The following is a 17,541-nucleotide window of genomic DNA, read 5'->3' on the forward strand; positions in this document are numbered from 1 at the left end:
AAAACTTTTTCATGATCAGAAACACAAAAAACTGTATAATATATTACCTAGATTTTAGTAAAAATTGGTGCAATATCCAAAAAACTATTTCATGATCAAAATCATCCAAAACTGTATACTATATAGTACACAATTTTTTGATAAAATTGGAATCGGTTTTTTGTGATTTTGATTATGAAAAAAAAATTTGGACGTTCCATCAATTTTACCCAAAATCTGTGTACTATGGTATACAGTTTTAGGTGATTTTGATCGTGAAATAGTTTTTTGGACGTTCCACCAATTTTACCCAAAATATGTATACTATAGTATACAGTTTTCTGTGGTTTTGATCGTGAAAAAGTTTTTTGAACGTTCCACCAATTTTACCCAAAATCTGTGTAATATAGGTAAAGTTTTAGGTGATTTTGATCATGAAAAAAAATTTTGGACGTTCCACCAATTTTATCCAAAATATGTATACTATAGCGTACAATTTTCGGTAATTTTGATCGTGAAATTTTTTTGGGACGTTCGACCAATTTTACCCAAATCTGTGTATTATAGTATACAGTTTTTGATGATTTTAATCGTGAAAAAGTTTTTTGGACAATCTACCAATTTTATAAAAAAATTGTGCACTATATATCATACAAATTTTGGTGATTTTGACCATTAAAAAGTTTTTGGACTTACAACCAATTTTACCCAAAATCCATGTAATATAGGATACAGTTTTTTGTGATTTTGATCGTGATTTTTTTATTTTTAAACGTTCCACCAATTTTACCCAAAATTTGTGTATTATAGCGTACAGTTTTAGGAGATTTTGATCGTGAAAAAGGTTTTTAATTGTTCAACCAATTTTATACAAATCTGTGTACTATAGCATATTTGTTGTAATCTCTCAAATAGACGAGAATTTTTTCGTAATTTGACCTTACTACAAAGCCGTGTAATTTACCCTTAAAAAAACTCAAGAAAAAAAAAGTGTTTATTTTTTTATTTTTGTCTACTGTGAACCAACGACACTTCAACAAATTATCGACCAGATTCGTTCAGGGTCGGGTCTAAGTTGGACTTCATGTTTTAGCTATTACTGCAATGAAAGCAGATCTGATCGACTGTAAAGTATAAAAATAATACACAATTAGGATCAATGAAATTACAATTTACTGATACCCAAAAAAAAAGAAAGTACAGAGATAATTTATACACTGTTCTCTATCTAAAATAGAGTAGCTTCAAGCAGTCTCTGACCTATAAACATACCTACCAAACTCATACCGACATGTATAAATAAACGCATGTATCGTAAGCCAAACGACAAACGATTACGTAACCCCCCGATTTCCTCTTTTCTCCTTTTTTTTTTCTTTGTAATTTTTTTGGCGCCATGAGAAAATTAACATATTTTCAAATCCTATTGTGAGTTCAAAAATTGTAGTTCTCAACTCTGGAAAATCGTTTTTTTTTTTCTGGCTCACTCTTAAACGGAATAAGTTAAAACAAGCTATAATAAATTTGGGTTTCTATATATACACAACTGGGCGATCAAGAACTACCTGCAACCTCGGCAGCACGTTGTCTCATCATTTCCATTACAGCGGCCCTTCGTCTTGAATCGGACTGCTGTTGTAGCCTTCTCATGTGCTCCTTCAAGTCTCTGTATCAAATATGAAAGAAAATTTTATACAATGTATTTCCGGTAAAAAAACAAAGGGTTGTGATTGGATCAAGAAAAAGGAGTAAAATAGTCAAAATTGTTTATTAGGGGTGTATTTCGGACGGATCAGATCGGATCGGATCGGAATTAGCCCTTTCCGGAAAATTCCGATTTTTTCGGAAGTGAAAAAATAAGTCAAATTCCGTTCCAAAAATTGAAATTGGAAAGAAAAAATTAGTCCAAAAATTGGAAAATTTAGGATGGAAATCGCAGGAATTTTGAAATTTCCAATTTTTGGTCACCTAAAATATAAAATACCTAATAATACTGTTATTGAAGTGTAATATTTGGAAAAAAATCGGAATTTTCAGAATTAGTTTTGGAACTTAAATCGGATCGGAAATCGGAATCTCATATATATATATTCCAGTACAGATCCAAATGAAAAATATTGATCCAGTCGGAAAATTTTGGATCGGAATCGTTGGAAACAAAAACTTTTGTTCCAATCCCCCCCGAGGTTTGAATATCAAATTACTAACATTTTATCATGACAAGCATTCGAACTATATTACCTATCATTTCGACTATTTTACTCAAATGTTTTCTTTGATCCGATCATTATTAGCACAATGGAAGTTTGAGTCTATGTTAGAAGAAGGTTTTTCAGAACAAACCTGCAACGGGGGACGTTGCATTGGGATTCTTTGCAAGCTCGAGCATGAAGCTGAAGGAGGTACCACATTTTCTTGCACAAAGGACAACCTCCTGAAGCACGTACTTTGCAGACCATACCATGTCGGAAAAGTCCCTTGACCTTGCGACAATTTGGATACTGACAATGTGGAGACCGGCATTGAGAAGCGTGTACCAGAAGCTCAAGCATTTTCTTCAGCTGAAAAGGGCCAAACCAAGAAATTCATGTTACAAAATCTGACCCCAAGAATTAAATGCTTCATGTAATCTTACATGAAACATCTTAACAATTTAAAAAATCAAGAAATTAAATGCTAGTAGTAAGTGACGGGTGCTTTTCCAAACATTTGTAGTTGTTACTAATTTATTCATCCGGGCAAGAGATCTCAACATTTCACGATGCCCGTTCATATTTAAATGGGGTAGTGGATTTCACGAAACTAATTTTATAACCTCTCTCAAGTTAAGAATGAAAGAGACATAAAGAACAACAAAATGGCGAAAATGCACGTATAGAAAGACGGACCATAAAAATAAGAGCTCTCAAAACACGAACCACATAATAACGGAAAAAAAAAAAAAAAAAAGCACCGGTTACCTGTGTAACTCGCAACTGCCTAGCTTCTTTATTCTGGTCATCATGGTCACTAGATTGAAGATTGGTCAACTTATGAGGATGGTCTCTTCCTCCATCCTTCTGATAACAAGCATTACACACCTCATAATCGGGGCATGTCTCACAGCGCCAACCCTGCCCAGCTTCTATATCGAGGTGACATATAATACATGTCGTCACGAAAGCTGGGGCGGTAGGATTGTGAAGATGATAAAGGACCATCATGGATGAATGCTTAGCTCTACGTAAAGTGTCATACTGGTAATGGTTTCCTTGACAAAGACTAAGGAATGCCTGCCTTGTGTCGAAGAATTCACTCTCGAGATTTTCATTGTCTTTGGTGTCATCTGGTACTCCAGTTGTTTCCACCTGCAGGTCCGTAAATTTCTTACTCCTAATACGGAAGAAATTAAAGTACAGAGTGCCACGTCAGCAAAACTTATGATCCTACGGACTTACGGGATAGAGTGCATGCTTGTCCTTTTGGTTGATAGGATGTCTCTCCCTGTCTTCGCGTTTTCGTTCGGCGTCGTAGCACCTGAAAAGGGTGAATTGAGTGAGTAGTCCACCGACATAACATACCATGAGCCGTGTAAACTATTAAAAAAAAATAACAATACAAGGCGAAGGAAAATAGATAAGCATAAAATGCACCACTATACGATGCATTCATAATAATATTTAGATAGTAGTTTGAAATAATGACAAAATAAACAGCAGGATCTGATGAGATAGAAAGTGTATGTTTTAAAGAAGAAATCCGTCATCATTCATCTGAGGGAATATTATAACAACTAATCCGTTGGTTCTTGTCGCTCTGTATATGTAATTCATTTTGCAGCAAACTTCATTTTACTAAACCTAAACAGAAGATGTTCAATTATTCAAAATTGCCCTTCATATTCTCTCGGATAGACCTAATAATTAAATGACAAGACATAAAAACGATGACCCAAAAGGAGTAGAAACAAACTTCTAAATTGCATATGAAATCTGAAATCTCACATAATCCCGCACAACTTAATCCCATTATGTTCCGTTTCAATTAATATTCCCAGTCAAAAGTATATCAGACTTATCAAACACTACCATTTCAACAAAGCACCACCTCTATTTCAGCATTCGTGCAGGGGTCGATGGTCGAAAAATAAAAGATGCAAAGTTGGGAGGAGTGGAGGAGTTTCACAGTAATAAGACAGAAGTTGGAAGAATCCTTACCTATCACAAAGCTGAAAATTTTTGCACTGTTTACAAGCCCAACGAGTTCCAGAAACCATTAGAATGCAGCAGTGCGAGCATGCGGGCTGTAAGTGAACCATGATAAAATCTTCCTTCATCGGTGATATTGTCTCACCAAGCTATGGAAACAAATAAAAATTAGTGATATTCATATATCTCAAAAGTACTAGAAGAGAATCATAAAAATGAAAAGAAAAAGAATGGTTGGACAGACTAAAATAATTACTTGAAAAATCATAGCCATAAATTAAGCACCTAATGATGTGTTTTTCGGTGAAAAAAATAGACAAAATGAGTTCATAACCAAATCATTGAAAAGTTTTTACCACTGGAAAGAGACTAGAAAATGAAGAGATCGGAAAAAAAAAAATTACTTTATGCATTAACATGAGATCCTTTGTTGCATTGCCAGAAAGGTCAGTTTGGCCAGACGCCTTTAAAGCTCTTTTGGTGATGATGCTCTTTTTCATAGTGCCCTTCTTATGTTGTTTCCGCCCATCCTCTTCTTGCTGGAGTTGAAAGATGATGTCCTCCGCAGCACCAGGCCAATAATCTCCGTCAAAGTATGGTAACCGAGCTGCAGTTACCTTCGCTTTACATTCACCGGTCGAAACAAAGAAATGTTCGTACAGATTAGTGAGATCAACTACAACATTTTCCTTTGCCGCTTTTCGCAACATCGACAAATACCTGAAACGGAAAGAATTAAGAAAAGGCAAGAAAATGGTACAGATTACCACCCAATATATTCAACAGCCACTTAACTTACCACTCCCGAAGTTTATCAGATTTTGGTGTCTTTTGAATTTCTGGATGGCAGTACAAAATGTAGTCCTCACCCTTCAATGGAGGGCAAGCCCATATATAACAGCTAGTAAAACCTCGCCTTTTGCAATAGTCGAGGTATCCAATCTGTAACAGACATAATTCAAGGTACTTGAGCAACAATTGATAAGAAATATTTTCACTAACAAATGAATCGGCTAACAAAATGACCACAAGAGAACAACACAGCCAGAAACTTACCAAAATTTCATGGTAGACAAAGGTCCTAAGAGCCTCTCCCGTGACTGCTCTGACCTCTGGCCTGAAATACTTAACAGAGTCCAGGTACGAGAGGTAGACTCTGCGATGATTTGGCTGCTCGCATTCAGATCCAAATTCTTGGACGTACATGCCAAACAGGCATACTTCAACACCTTCGATTCTTTGAAATAATAGCACAACCTGAAACATAGAAAATATAGGTCTAAATAATTTTATAGAAACCCGAACTACCTTTCCAAGCTTCAGTAAACAAAAAATCGACAAACTACCATAAATAATTGTCTGGAGCATCAAATTTCAGGTAAAATCTTCTAGAATTCTGGTCACTCAGTCACGTAAACACTGATTTATAAATCCCAGGCTGAATTATAAAAAAAAAAGTAAAAACTTTACTTAAGTGCAGCTTAGTTTGTGCAGATCTTCAATTCTGTCACAAAATCATGGTATAAATCATGGAATTTTAACTGATACGCGATATTTAGTAGATAGAATTTAAATAAAACTAATACATTTTCTATTAGTGCAGCAACTAATTTTTGTACAACCTCCATGTTTCTTCTAAAAACAGACAATAAATGATAAGTAGACTCATCCAGGTCATAGCTCTTTTTAATTCTTTTATGGCGTAGTAAATTTTAAAGCATGAATCGTAATTGCACAGGCAGTGGGTCAGTTAATTCATCAGTCATAAGCATCACCTTAGATTTATATGGGAACTCTATTGGATAATTTTCCTCTTGGAAAATATCAAGAAACCGTGGTTTAACATCCAACTTTTTGTCCACTGATGATACCACTCTTACAACAAGTGCTTCTGCTCCGGGAACCTGGCAAAATTGGCATATTATTTATCAACTAAAAGATAAATTCAATGATAAATACACACTAGTAGATACATGAAATACAATAAAACTATTGAGCATATACATCTAGAAGAAAGTACACTTACATGAACATTAGCAGCCCTTATATATTGCTAAAGATGTAAATCTTATTAGTCATAAAAGTTTTAATCCAATGCTGAGTTACTGCCCTTCAAATTAGAAAGTAGGATTTTCATAGCAAGTCCACCAAATTATATGCTATGTATGTTCTTTTCAGCATCTCTCCAACACATGCATAACAACTCACAATAGGACGGAAACATATCTAAGCAAGTCAATCTCAAATATGAAGATATATATGATCCTACTACACACAAGTAGAATTGAATCACCTCATCGTAACTTTTGCCTTGAAACCTTGCTCTGTCCAGCCTCTCTTGCTTCAGTTTTGCAAATAGCCGTTGCTCCAAGTGATCACTCAGATTTGTTCGGGGTAAATCCTTTGCTCCAAGAACAGCACTATGTGGTAATGGCACACGTTCTCCTCTTTCAACTTCTGCCATATAGCAATTTGGACAAGTGTACTCAGCTTGTCCACCATCATTTCTTCTACCATTGAATAATGCACATATTTGATGTTGCCAAGCTTCGCACTTGTCACATTGAACCCACTGCAAATATGGAACTTTAGTATCTTCTAGGACTAATTTTCACAAAAAATAATTAACAATTGAAAGTAGGATGTGAAATACCCATTCTTCAGTTTCCTCGTCGTTTTTCTTCTTCTCAACTCTTGCCTTTGGAACAGTAGTCCCATCTACTACAATGGTGTCTCCACGAGCATCATTATAGCATGGAATGCAGAAGCAGTGACGAGTTTCACCACTTCCAATGGTGTAATACATAGCATTTCTTTTAATGCGAGCACCACAAGGTGTACAATAGATAGGAGGAGGTTCAAAGTTAAGCTTCTCTACTGCACACAACTGGCAAGAATTTTCGCTCATCGAATGCTCCATTGCTTGATTTCTTTCTGCTTTTGCTTTGCTCTGTGGACCAAAACAAAAATTAAAAAGTTCATCAGAGGAATGTGTCTGGCAAATTTGAAAAGCATATATGGTCACATCATTCTTATAGAGAAGGAAGGTTACTGAATCTTCTCGAAAGCCAAACAGGGTAAGAACACAGAGGAAAAAAAATAGAGAAAACAAAACTAAATATGGAAATTTAAAAAAAAAAAAAAAAAAAAAAAAAAAAGAAAGGATTCAAAGGAGGATAGTTACTGGTTCCCCAATTCCCCTCCTTGGTGTCTCGAACCCATGACCAAATAGGTCCTAGGTGCAAGGTGCTTACCAACGGGCTACCTTGTCTTGACAGAAAGGACTCATTGGTTAATATGCCAACGCTTAATCAGTAAGAGTTCCTAGAGAAACGTAACCAAGCCTTGCACATTTTAATATTTCACCAAACACCCTAAGCCTAGCGCATTTCTGAAAGTTTGTCAATTTCTACCTCCCATCCAAAAAACAAAAAAACAAGAGGAAGAGAGAGAAGCGGGGAGGAAAAGAAAGAGAAAGGGAGGTGTGTTAATTCGACTTTCTTAGGTAACTGCATGTCAACTTCATAGTTTACGATTATAATGTTCATTTCATGAAAATGTTTTGAGGTGCTAACAGTGACATTTAGGAGCGCACAGTAATGGTCATTTCTTGTGAAATATCTACATGCAACGTGTTTGCAGCAGTTATATCAAGCAAAAAACAATGTAACTCTGGTCTACAGAGATAGACAATGTGTGCGGGTAAAAGACTGACCTGGCCAACCCATTGTCTGAGACCCATAATGTGCTGACGGACTTCTTCAGGGGTGAACAATTCTATCATTGATACTCCCTTTATTTTCGGCTTTCCAGACTTGGATGTATTCTCGGAAGGTACTGAACTGTTTTCCAGTTTAGGCTGCCCCACTTCGATCTCAGACTTTATGACCTCCCGCCCACCAAATCCAGCAGGATTACTCTGTGCAATAGGATCACCTACAGGACTTTGTATGTAGGCATCATCCATCTCGGTCTTTTGGGGGCTTATCCGTCCAACACTTCCAGGAACCTCCATTTTTACTTCAGTAATTTCAGGTTTCAATGGAAAATGAGGATCGTACTTCTGTTCGGTATGCTGTGCATCCTGGACATAGCTATCATTTACTGTAGAAGTCAAAGCAACAGGACGTTCACTTTCTGAGACGATAGACTGGGAGCCTTGTTCAGTTTTTGTGCGCTTAATAGGAGGGTGTAAATCTTCTGGAGTTTCAGCTATAACTAGGCCCGTCTCTGCAGTTGACCTTCCCGGAATTTCAGCAATATCATGGGACTTGCAAGATCCATTGACTGAACTAGGCAGCACAGAAGCGAAATCAGAACGAGCACGTACCTGTACATGGTCCCGTACAAAACACTTAACAGGAATGCAAACAGGGCACTTTGCATCTCGACATAACTTATTATGATTGACCAAAGTCTTCGATACATCACAACGAGGGTATCCACATCCTTTGTCATTGCAAGTTTTCATATGTTTCAACAGCTCCTGAGCTGTTAAGCAGTTAACATAGCATTCCCCAGCTACGCTAGGACATCGTCCAGCATGTCTCAAAAACAACAGCCATCTCTGTTGGTTAAAGAACTGCTTTTCACGAGACATCTTATTAAACTGACATACAGCATCATTTGTATTGAGAGGCTCTGTTGATCTAGAAGTAACAGATTGGCCAATCATTGATTCTTCTGAGGATAAATTATTTGGCTGAGCTACATCTTGGCCAGTTACTCTTTGATGAAACTCGTCTTGCACACTTCTGCCTGATAAAGGTACATCTTGGGAATTGGAATACCGTTGACCATGGAATCCCAAATCTGGTTGGATGCCACCAGAAGAATCACTGTGAGGGTTGGCAACAAATTGTCGTGCTGAAAAGACATCCTGCGGACCAGACTGATTTGACAAAATCTGAGTGGCTCTAGAATGGTCTTCCAAAGTGCTCTGTTGTAATTGATTCTGCATATCGGAAAGATGGAAAGCGTTGGAGACTTGTGACTGTAGACCTTCATGACAATGCTCTATTCCAGTCATAGACTTTGCCTCGGAAACTATATTATTAGATAATAGCTGGGACTGATTGAAAGAATCGCTCGTCGCCAAACTCTGATCTTCCATTTGTTTTTTCTGTTGAACACGATGCTGAGCAAGTTCCCAGCGCTGAAACTGTTGAGATGGGTGTTGAAACTGTTGGTGCTGATGAGGTTGTACGAGATTATCTTTTACCGAATACTGTGATTCGAAATGCATTTTATCTGGTTGATCAATTGACTGTGGCTCCATAGCTCTCCCCTGTTGAGTAAAGTATACATTTGACTGATTGTTTGTCATCAACGGAGAGCTTGTTCTCGACATGGATTGCATGGATCCAGTATTCAAGCTCTGGTTGTTCATCGTTGACCCGTACAAGTTTCCGGATGCTGAAACATCAGCAGCACCAACTCCATATCCATCACCTGTCACGCAGAAGAGCTTCTGAGCATACATCTTAAAATTCTCGATGAGATCAATAGTATTACATAATCTGTTCCGAAATATACACTGAGAGTGGGTGAGAGAGAGAGACACAATACCCTGTATTATTGGTCGTTGATGTTGGTCAAAATGTTGATGCAAGGGTTTGGTGGGGTTTCCATATCCAGTTCCCAACCCTCCATTTAATGTCCCATTTGATATCCCAAGGGACTTCTGCTGCAATGTAGATCTGATTCCACCGCCCATATGCCCACCAATGTTATGTAAGATACGACTATTTTGGCCACCCACATGCTGTTTTTGCAGCATAGGCTGTGATGCACTTGTAGGTTCAACACCACGACTATTTGATGACTCTGCGTTCATGAGTGTGTGGTTATTAGCATTAATATTCATGTAATTGTTGTTAGAATTATTCATTCCAGGAGTAGGCATCATTTGACTGGCCATCCTCTGTACAGCCAAGGGTGTCGCTGTGTTACTACCCCTGTTATTGACCAAGAAAGCAGGTGACGATTGCTGAAATCCACTAGTCAAAGCTCCTGCAGAACACGTTTTGTGAGGCAATGGCGAAAAGGTAATTCATACCAAGTACAGATGACAAGAATAAAATACCATCGGAGGAACTAAAAGAACCATTTCGACTTGGCAATAAACTCCCAGAACTGAGATTGGTTGCGTTGGAGCTATTGATGGCGACAGGTGAACTGTCCATGGATGAAGTTCCAACAAAGCTTGACGTACCAGTTTGTTGAAATCCAGGAGTCGGAATCATTGTACCGATAGAAGCTGAAGAATTAGCATGTGAAAACTGCTGGTTGTGATTGCTCATAGTAAGGGGTTTAATCAGGATGGATAAACGACTTTCCAAAGTTTCCAGGTTTAGATATTCCTCCTGAAAAGATCAGTAATACAATAAAGAGAAATAGAACTGTATAAAGGTACATCAGAATATTTCATTACGATAAGTAATGCTTACAACTTTTTAAAAGCTACTACTTGAATTCCAGTCTATTATCTTATGAATATTGGAAGCTCTTACATTTCAGGGTCAATCAGAAAACTTCTATGCCTATTATTTTGGAAAAGAATTGCATGAAGTAACTGAATGCAGAAGTAACACACCTTCGTCGTAGCAGTCTTGTACAAACCTTCTTCTAAGCGCCTCACCAAATCCTCCATCTTCTTTTTTGGTACTTCCTGAGTTTGTTGACGACGATGCATAAGAAATTCCAAGCTGCAGAAGATAAACACTAAAAACCTTAGAAGTGTGAATTTAGCATGCAATTTCAATAACGACAGCATTTACAAACTGATCCTCATAATTTTGTGCATGAAACAAATGAAAATAACCAAGGAAATAGAGGACAGAAAAATCAACGAAACGAAAAAAATTCAAGCAGGGCAGCAGAAAAGGGAAGGTACGCCATTTCCTCGATGGAAAGAAGAGTGGCAGAGTTTAGAAACAGATGCAACTACACTATCCACTTATCTAAATTTACAACAAAACATCAATCATGTACACAAGGAAATATGTAAAAATAACCCAACCACATGCAAATAAACATATAAGAATTTAAGAACATATATGATTGACCAGTGAATCTTTCTAGAACATTTTCAACTATGAAGACTACTATGATCCAAATTTATCATCATCATAGTATCAAATGTTCAGACTTACAGTACTTGGTCTTAGTAATGAATGAATTGAGGGGACAAATTTTAAAAAAGGACAAGACGTATGTACCTAACGGATCAAATATTGTTAACGATCCAGAAAAGATGACAAAAAAAAAAAAAAAGCAATATTTTGCAAATGAAATTAGTTATCGAGACTTGACCCCTGTACATTCACTTGTAATGAAAATTTAATGAAGTAGATAAAACTAAAGGCAAGTTATTTTAAAACCACGTAGGAATTCCAGAGGATATAACGCCATGAAACTAACAGATAACATAGTTACCTGCAATATAAACATAGATAGAGAAAGTAATTTTTCATTAACTCTTGATTATTTTAATGTAGATTGTAGAGGCTTAATTCCTAGTACATTATCTACGATAATCATTATTGAAAGCATATTTCGGATATAAAATAGAAAAATTCTTACATCTTCATTTGCATATATTTGCGTGTTTTCCCAATTTCAGGATCCATGCGATGAATATTGGGATTATGCATCTGGTTAGTTACAGGATTTCCAGTCTGCTGTGGTAGCCCAGGCAACATATTACCAGCTTGGTTAGGTACCTTTCCAGAAATCTGTCGTGAATGGTGCGTTTGTAAATTCATCTTTACTTTAGGCCGATAAATATGTAATACACCACATGGAACCAGACTTCCAACATGTAGATACAAAAACCATAATAAAATAGTTGGAATCGAGTATCAAGTCCCACGCAAAACAAGGGCAATTTCTGAAGTAGGCAAGAAAACCTGCAGAGCAAATACCAAAAAAATAAATAAAGAGAGATTAAAGAGAAGCATGATCAATCAACATTCTGAAAATTATTGCAAAACAATTCCGTATGATTTTAAAAAAATGGCATCTCATAAACATTCGAAGGCACATAAAGTACAATCATAAAATCCAACATAAAGTACAATCCTTCGGTTTATCTCCGTACTCCATTTTTTTCTATTCCCATGTCCTGGCATAGTTGAAAGTTTCAACTGCAGAACCTATAAAATAAGAGTTCCACTCATCAAATGCAGTTAACTAAATACAGTCAGTTTCGCAATCCCCGTTTGATACTGAACTTTTTTATCCGATTTTTGTAACTGCACAATCTGAATGCTCAGCTTTTTTATAACTCAGGAACTGTACAAGAAATAAAAGAGCCTCATTTTCTGAGCAGCATGAGTACACCTTTATCTTTGAGCAAAATGGGGCACCAAATTTGAAATTAAAGTCAATTTATTTAATTAAAATCTAGGTTATTAACTTACCCATGTCAAACAAAAGCTAAACCAATGCAATTGGGTTCCCCAGAATTCTGATCATATGCGTGAGCAGATATACAGAGTTCAATCACGCACGCATACTTGCTGAATATAATTAAATCAAACGAATACACTACATTCGATAAAGCCAAAATTGGGACGAAAGTCAATAAACTCGGAAAATGCTAGGGTTCAATCGAATTGGGGGAAATCGGATTAGGGCGTAATTTCACATCAAAATGATATAGGGCATTTCAATTTCAGCAAAGCACGATTCATCCCAACAACTAGGTAACAACAAAAAAAAAATTAAAAAGGAAAAATTCACACTCACCGGAAAACAAAGAGCACGATTAACTATTTAACGCGCGAGGAGCAGAAGCTCCGACCAAATCGATACACGAGCAAATAAGCAATAGAACACGAAACGAGACGGCGGCGGCCGCCGTGAGCCTAACCAGCGGTGCGGAAGATTACGGTGGTGGAAAACGGTGATTGGAGGGTGGAGTGGGCTGATTTACAATTTTAAGACAAATCTCCTATTTTCCAGGTGTGTATAAATGGGCGGTATTTCACATACTCTCTATTTATTTTCCCGTACATTTCTGTAACCAAATTACATATTATTAATATTTTATTTATATATAATATAAATATATTTATATCAATTTGGCACTAATAATATATACGTCCCATTTTATTTATCTTATGTGTTATAATTTTATATTTGGTGAATTTGGATTAATATATATATTTTTAATATATAGAAATTATTATATATTAATATCTAAAAAAATAGTTTTTTTTTTTAGTAAAAAAAAAAATAGTTCAATATCTATGAAAATCAACTCTTTATATTATTAAAAGCAAAATGATCAAATAAAGGAATTAATTTTTTTTTAATAACCTTCTTTCAAACTTAACTAAAAGCCCCCGAAAAGGGTTTGTAAGGAAATATTAATGTTTTCGTCGCACGTGGAATATATCGAAGAAATACTTCTTTAATGAGAGCACAATCAGTAAGTCATTTCCCACGAGTTATTAGTGTTTTCATTTCTTTTGTAGGTTAACAAAACGATCTTTACTCTTCGACTACTTCAGACACGTGGAAGTGACTTTCGACATTCTCTACTTTCGTGATCTCAAGAACTCTTGGGTTATCCGATCGACTTTTGAGAAGCGTTAATGTCAGTGTCGTCGCCAAATGTTTTCGTTAGAGGTGTTCGAAAAAAATAATATAAAATAGGTAATATTTGTAGACTTTAACATAGCTCACAAGTAGAATACACTTAAATACTCATAAATAAAAAGATTAATTTTGATTTATTACTATGAAACATAGATTGTCAATTTGATTCAAGAAAGCTCGTAAAAAACAATATTCCATTTGTCGGTAGATTTGTCAAACAAATACCGTTTTCGCACACATAAAATAGTTGCTTGAGTTCTCCGAGATTACGAAAACACATTTTTTTAGCTTTTTCGAGTTCTTTGAATGATCATTGATGAAGATGGTATGATGGATCACGACATCGAGATTTGCTTTTGAAGAAGAAAAAACAAGCCTAAAGTAACAAAAAAATCTAACTTCCGGTCGTTAATAACAGGCCGGTGAGTAGTAATTTGGAGTGGAATATGTAAAATAAAAGACAAGTTCCTTTCATATGAACAAAATTAAAATTGGATTGTGGGTCGAAATTTGCATATCAGTTAAATTGTGATTAAATTTGATCAAAATTTGGGGTCAACGTGTAATATTGATTAAATGGGGATTGAGAATAAAATTGGAGTAAATTAGATGTTAAAGGATACTTTAGTCTTTGCAATGTTGATAGCTTTTTGGGGAGAAGAGATTTTTCAGTGAAGGGTTCGACATCGTAAATAAAAATAACGAATCTAGGGTAAATTAAGAAACCCCCCTTAACTTATGCTAAATAACAAAAAACACCTTCACCTATCAGTAATAACCAATACCCCCCTCTGATTAACTGTTTATTGGGTTTTAACAGAAAATGTGTACAATCTATTATACCTTGTGTAATAAAACAAAATATCTGAAATTGTGTAAAATCTATTTCCTGGAATAAAAAAAAAATCCGTGAAAAGTCACACTGTGAGGGTGTTGGTGTAAGACGGAAATAAATCTCAGGGGGTTTTGGTAACTACAAATAAATGGGGATGTTTTTCGTTATTTAGCCTAAGTTCAGGGGGTTATCGAATTTGAAGCAAAATTGCAGTTTAATATAAGGTCAATTTGCACGATTATTACTAAAATGATAAAATCTATTTTCCGGTCAGTTTTTCCACCCGAATCAGACGCACGATTCGCCATAATTGCAACTGAAACAGATTGAGGAATCATATTTACGTCTAGTAAAAACGAAAGTAATCTATCTTTGCATCCAATACAGACGTAACCCTCTACGACAATGTAGTTGTTTTTCTTCCAAAAAGACATCCACTTTACGTCTCGACCAGACGCAAGCGTAGCTAACTTAGGGCCGGGGCGGGCCGGCCATGGCAATCCGATATTTCTCAAATCCCTATTATTTTATATATAAATAATAAAAACTTTCGTGTACAATAGAAATTTCTGGCCGTATAGCGATAAAATGAGAATTATGGGGATTCGGAAATCGAAATCCAAACCAATTTCTATATATGCTTCTAAGAAGAAAATGGAACGCAAATAAAATAATTCGTAAAAGTGATTAAGTCAACTCAAAATTTGTTAGATAAAAGATAGAAGAGACGAATATACGGAATCCAAGTATTGTATCAATCGAGTTCCTTTAGTGGCGAATGTCATGTTCCTCCAGTGGTGGTTGCTAGTGGTGGCTCAGCCGTCCATGGATGAACTTCCAACAAAGCTCGAACTACCAATTTCTTGAAATTCGGGAGTCGGAATCATTGTACTTGTAGAAGCTGAATAATTCTGCTGGTTGTGACTCCTCGTAATAAGGGGTTTGATAATGACGGACAAACGACTTCCCAATGTTTCCAGGTTTAGATATTCGTCCTGAAAACATCAACGATACAATAAAGAGAAATCGAACTTTGAAAAGTACTATCAGAAGAATTTCCTTAATATAAGTAGGGTAAATTACAACCACCGCTGAGGTATGGTCAAATTACCAAAAAACCCCTCTTATTTGGATAATTACATCTACTCCCTCAACTATGAATCTTCTTACACCTCCACCCTTATGGTGTCAAATTCAACATAATCATCTAGATTCCGTAGAATGTGCACTAGTTTGTACTCGTTTTGTGTAAAAATACAGTTTTTGATGTACCAAAATGCGATATATACAAGCCAAAAAAACACATCTTATGATCATCTTGCTTCAAAATGTGGAGCTCGAATGGGATAAAACGGGTACAGAAGTGATAATATTACATATAATCCATAAGATTCCACTAAATTTGAAACCGCAAGGGTGGACGTGTAAAAAGATTTATAGTTGAGGGGTGGTTGTAATTACTCAAACAAGAGGGGGGTTTTCGTAATTTGACCATACCCCAGGGGGGGTGGTTATAAATTTTTAAAAGCTACAATGTGAATTCCGTCTAATACAGAATTGCATGAAGAAACTGAATGTAGAAGTAACACACCTTCGTCGTAGCACTCTTGTACAAACCCTCTTCCAAGCGCCTCACCAAATCCTCCATCTTCTTTTTTGGTACCTCCCGAGTTTGTTGACGACGATTCAGAAGAAATTCCAATCTGCAGAACATAAACTCTAAAAACTTTAGAAGCGTACGGTTAGCATGCAATTTCAAAAAACGACCGCATTTACAAAGTGACCGTTGGCAGTTTGTGCGTTAAACAATGAACGTAAATAGGCGATAGAGAACTTAACAAACGAAAAAAATTCAAGCACGGCAGCAGAAAAGGGAAGATACGCCATTTCCTCTATGGAAATAGTTTTAAGTAAAGTATGTAGAAATAACCGAAAAACATGCAAATAAACACATAAGAATTTACGAACATATACGATTGACCGGTGAATGTTTCTAGAACAACTTCAACTACGAAGACTTCTACGATCCAAATTCATCATCACTTTATCAAATGTTACTATACTAGGTCACATCAATAACCAAATTGTGGGGACGAATTTTACGTTGGACAAACAAAAACCAATTGTCCAAAAACTAGAGACGTGTGTCCCTAACGGCTAAAATCCCAGCTATCAATACTTGATCCCTGTACATTCACTTGTACGAAATCGAACATTAATATACTAATGGCAAGTTATTTTACGATCACGTAGAAATTCGAGACGATATAATCCCATGCAACTTACAGACAACATAGGTACATGCAATATAAACATAGGTAGCCAGAGAAAGTAGTCTTTTCGTTAATTCGTTGTTCGTTCAATTACATTGTCTAAATCAATTATCGGAAGCGTATTCTCCGATAGACAAATTAAAAAATACTTACATCTTGAATTGCATATATTTGCGTGTTCCCCCATTTTCAGGATTATGCATCTGTGTGGTTACAGGATCTCCAGCCTGCTGCGGTAGCCCAGGCACCATATTACCAGCTTGATTATGCCTGAGAATATATACAGAGTTTTAGTTATATAAAATGAATACACTACATTTGACAAATCTAAAATTGGGATGAAAATCAATAAACTCGGAAAATGCTAGGGTTCAATCGAATTGGGGAAAAAATCAGATTAGGGCGTAATTTCTCATCAAAATGATGAAGGGCATTACAATTTCAGTAAAGCATAAATCGCACTCACCGGAAAACAAAGAGCACGACGAACTATTTAAATCGCGAGGAGCAGGAGCTCCGACCAAATCGACGTACAAGCAAATAAGCAAATAGAACACGAAACGAGCCGGCGGCGACCGCCGTGAACCTAAGCAGCGCTGCGGAAGATTACGGTGGTGGAAAACGGTGATTGGAGGGGGGAGGGAGTGGCTGATTTAGAATT

At 36.3% G+C, this 17,541-nt stretch overlaps 2 protein-coding genes across 4 annotated transcripts; both read right to left on the minus strand.

The window, feature by feature from the left end:
• Positions 1–1,066: 1,066 nt before the first annotated feature.
• Positions 1,067–13,205, minus strand: LOC105951977 (histone acetyltransferase HAC1). Its single transcript, XM_012975468.2, has 17 exons — positions 12,918–13,205; positions 11,751–12,076; positions 10,762–10,873; positions 10,252–10,531; positions 9,735–10,178; positions 7,882–9,617; positions 6,820–7,116; positions 6,460–6,738; positions 5,942–6,070; positions 5,223–5,423; positions 4,966–5,108; positions 4,571–4,886; positions 4,176–4,315; positions 3,417–3,495; positions 2,940–3,326; positions 2,323–2,540; positions 1,067–1,645 (listed from the first exon to the last, which is right to left on the minus strand). The coding sequence occupies exons 2-17, from the start codon at positions 11,930–11,932 to the stop codon at positions 1,534–1,536; spliced, it is 5,055 nt and encodes a 1,684-aa protein (XP_012830922.2). The 5' UTR covers positions 11,933–12,076; positions 12,918–13,205; the 3' UTR covers positions 1,067–1,533.
• Positions 13,206–15,262: 2,057 nt separating this feature from the next.
• Positions 15,263–17,541, minus strand: LOC105952685 (p300/CBP acetyltransferase-related protein-like protein). 3 transcript variants are annotated; one of them, XM_088811953.1, is made up of 4 exons: positions 17,318–17,541; positions 17,034–17,150; positions 16,199–16,310; positions 15,263–15,602 (listed from the first exon to the last, which is right to left on the minus strand). In XM_088811953.1, the coding sequence occupies exons 2-4, from the start codon at positions 17,129–17,131 to the stop codon at positions 15,423–15,425; spliced, it is 390 nt and encodes a 129-aa protein (XP_088668079.1). In that variant the 5' UTR covers positions 17,132–17,150; positions 17,318–17,541; the 3' UTR covers positions 15,263–15,422. The 3 variants fall into 3 exon arrangements, with proteins under 3 accessions (XP_088668079.1, XP_012831724.2, XP_088668080.1); XM_012976270.2 differs by having other exon boundaries at positions 17,347–17,521; XM_088811954.1 differs by having other exon boundaries at positions 17,371–17,500.

Source organism: Erythranthe guttata, chromosome 13, assembly GCF_056151865.1.
Source record: "Erythranthe guttata isolate IM_541 chromosome 13, IM_541, whole genome shotgun sequence".
Lineage (NCBI taxonomy): Eukaryota > Viridiplantae > Streptophyta > Magnoliopsida > Lamiales > Phrymaceae > Erythranthe > Erythranthe guttata.

Excerpts from the sequence above, each read along its gene's own strand:
- LOC105951977 (XM_012975468.2), bottom strand. The coding sequence starts at position 11,932 with ATGAATTTACAAACGCACCATTCACGACAGATTTCTGGAAAGGTACCT. Across the intron at positions 10,874-11,750 it reads AAATATATGCAAATGAAGAT|CTTGGAATTTCTTATGCATC; the intron begins GTAAGAATTTTT and ends TATCTTCTGCAG. Across the intron at positions 2,541-2,939 it reads GGCAGTTGCGAGTTACACAG|CTGAAGAAAATGCTTGAGCT; the intron begins GTAACCGGTGCT and ends GGCCCTTTTCAG.
- LOC105952685 (XM_088811953.1), bottom strand. The coding sequence starts at position 17,131 with ATGGTGCCTGGGCTACCGCAGCAGGCTGGAGATCCTGTAACCACACAG. Across the intron at positions 16,311-17,033 it reads AAATATATGCAATTCAAGAT|ATTGGAATTTCTTCTGAATC; the intron begins GTAAGTATTTTT and ends TATGTTCTGCAG. Across the intron at positions 15,603-16,198 it reads ACAAGAGTGCTACGACGAAG|GACGAATATCTAAACCTGGA; the intron begins GTGTGTTACTTC and ends TGATGTTTTCAG.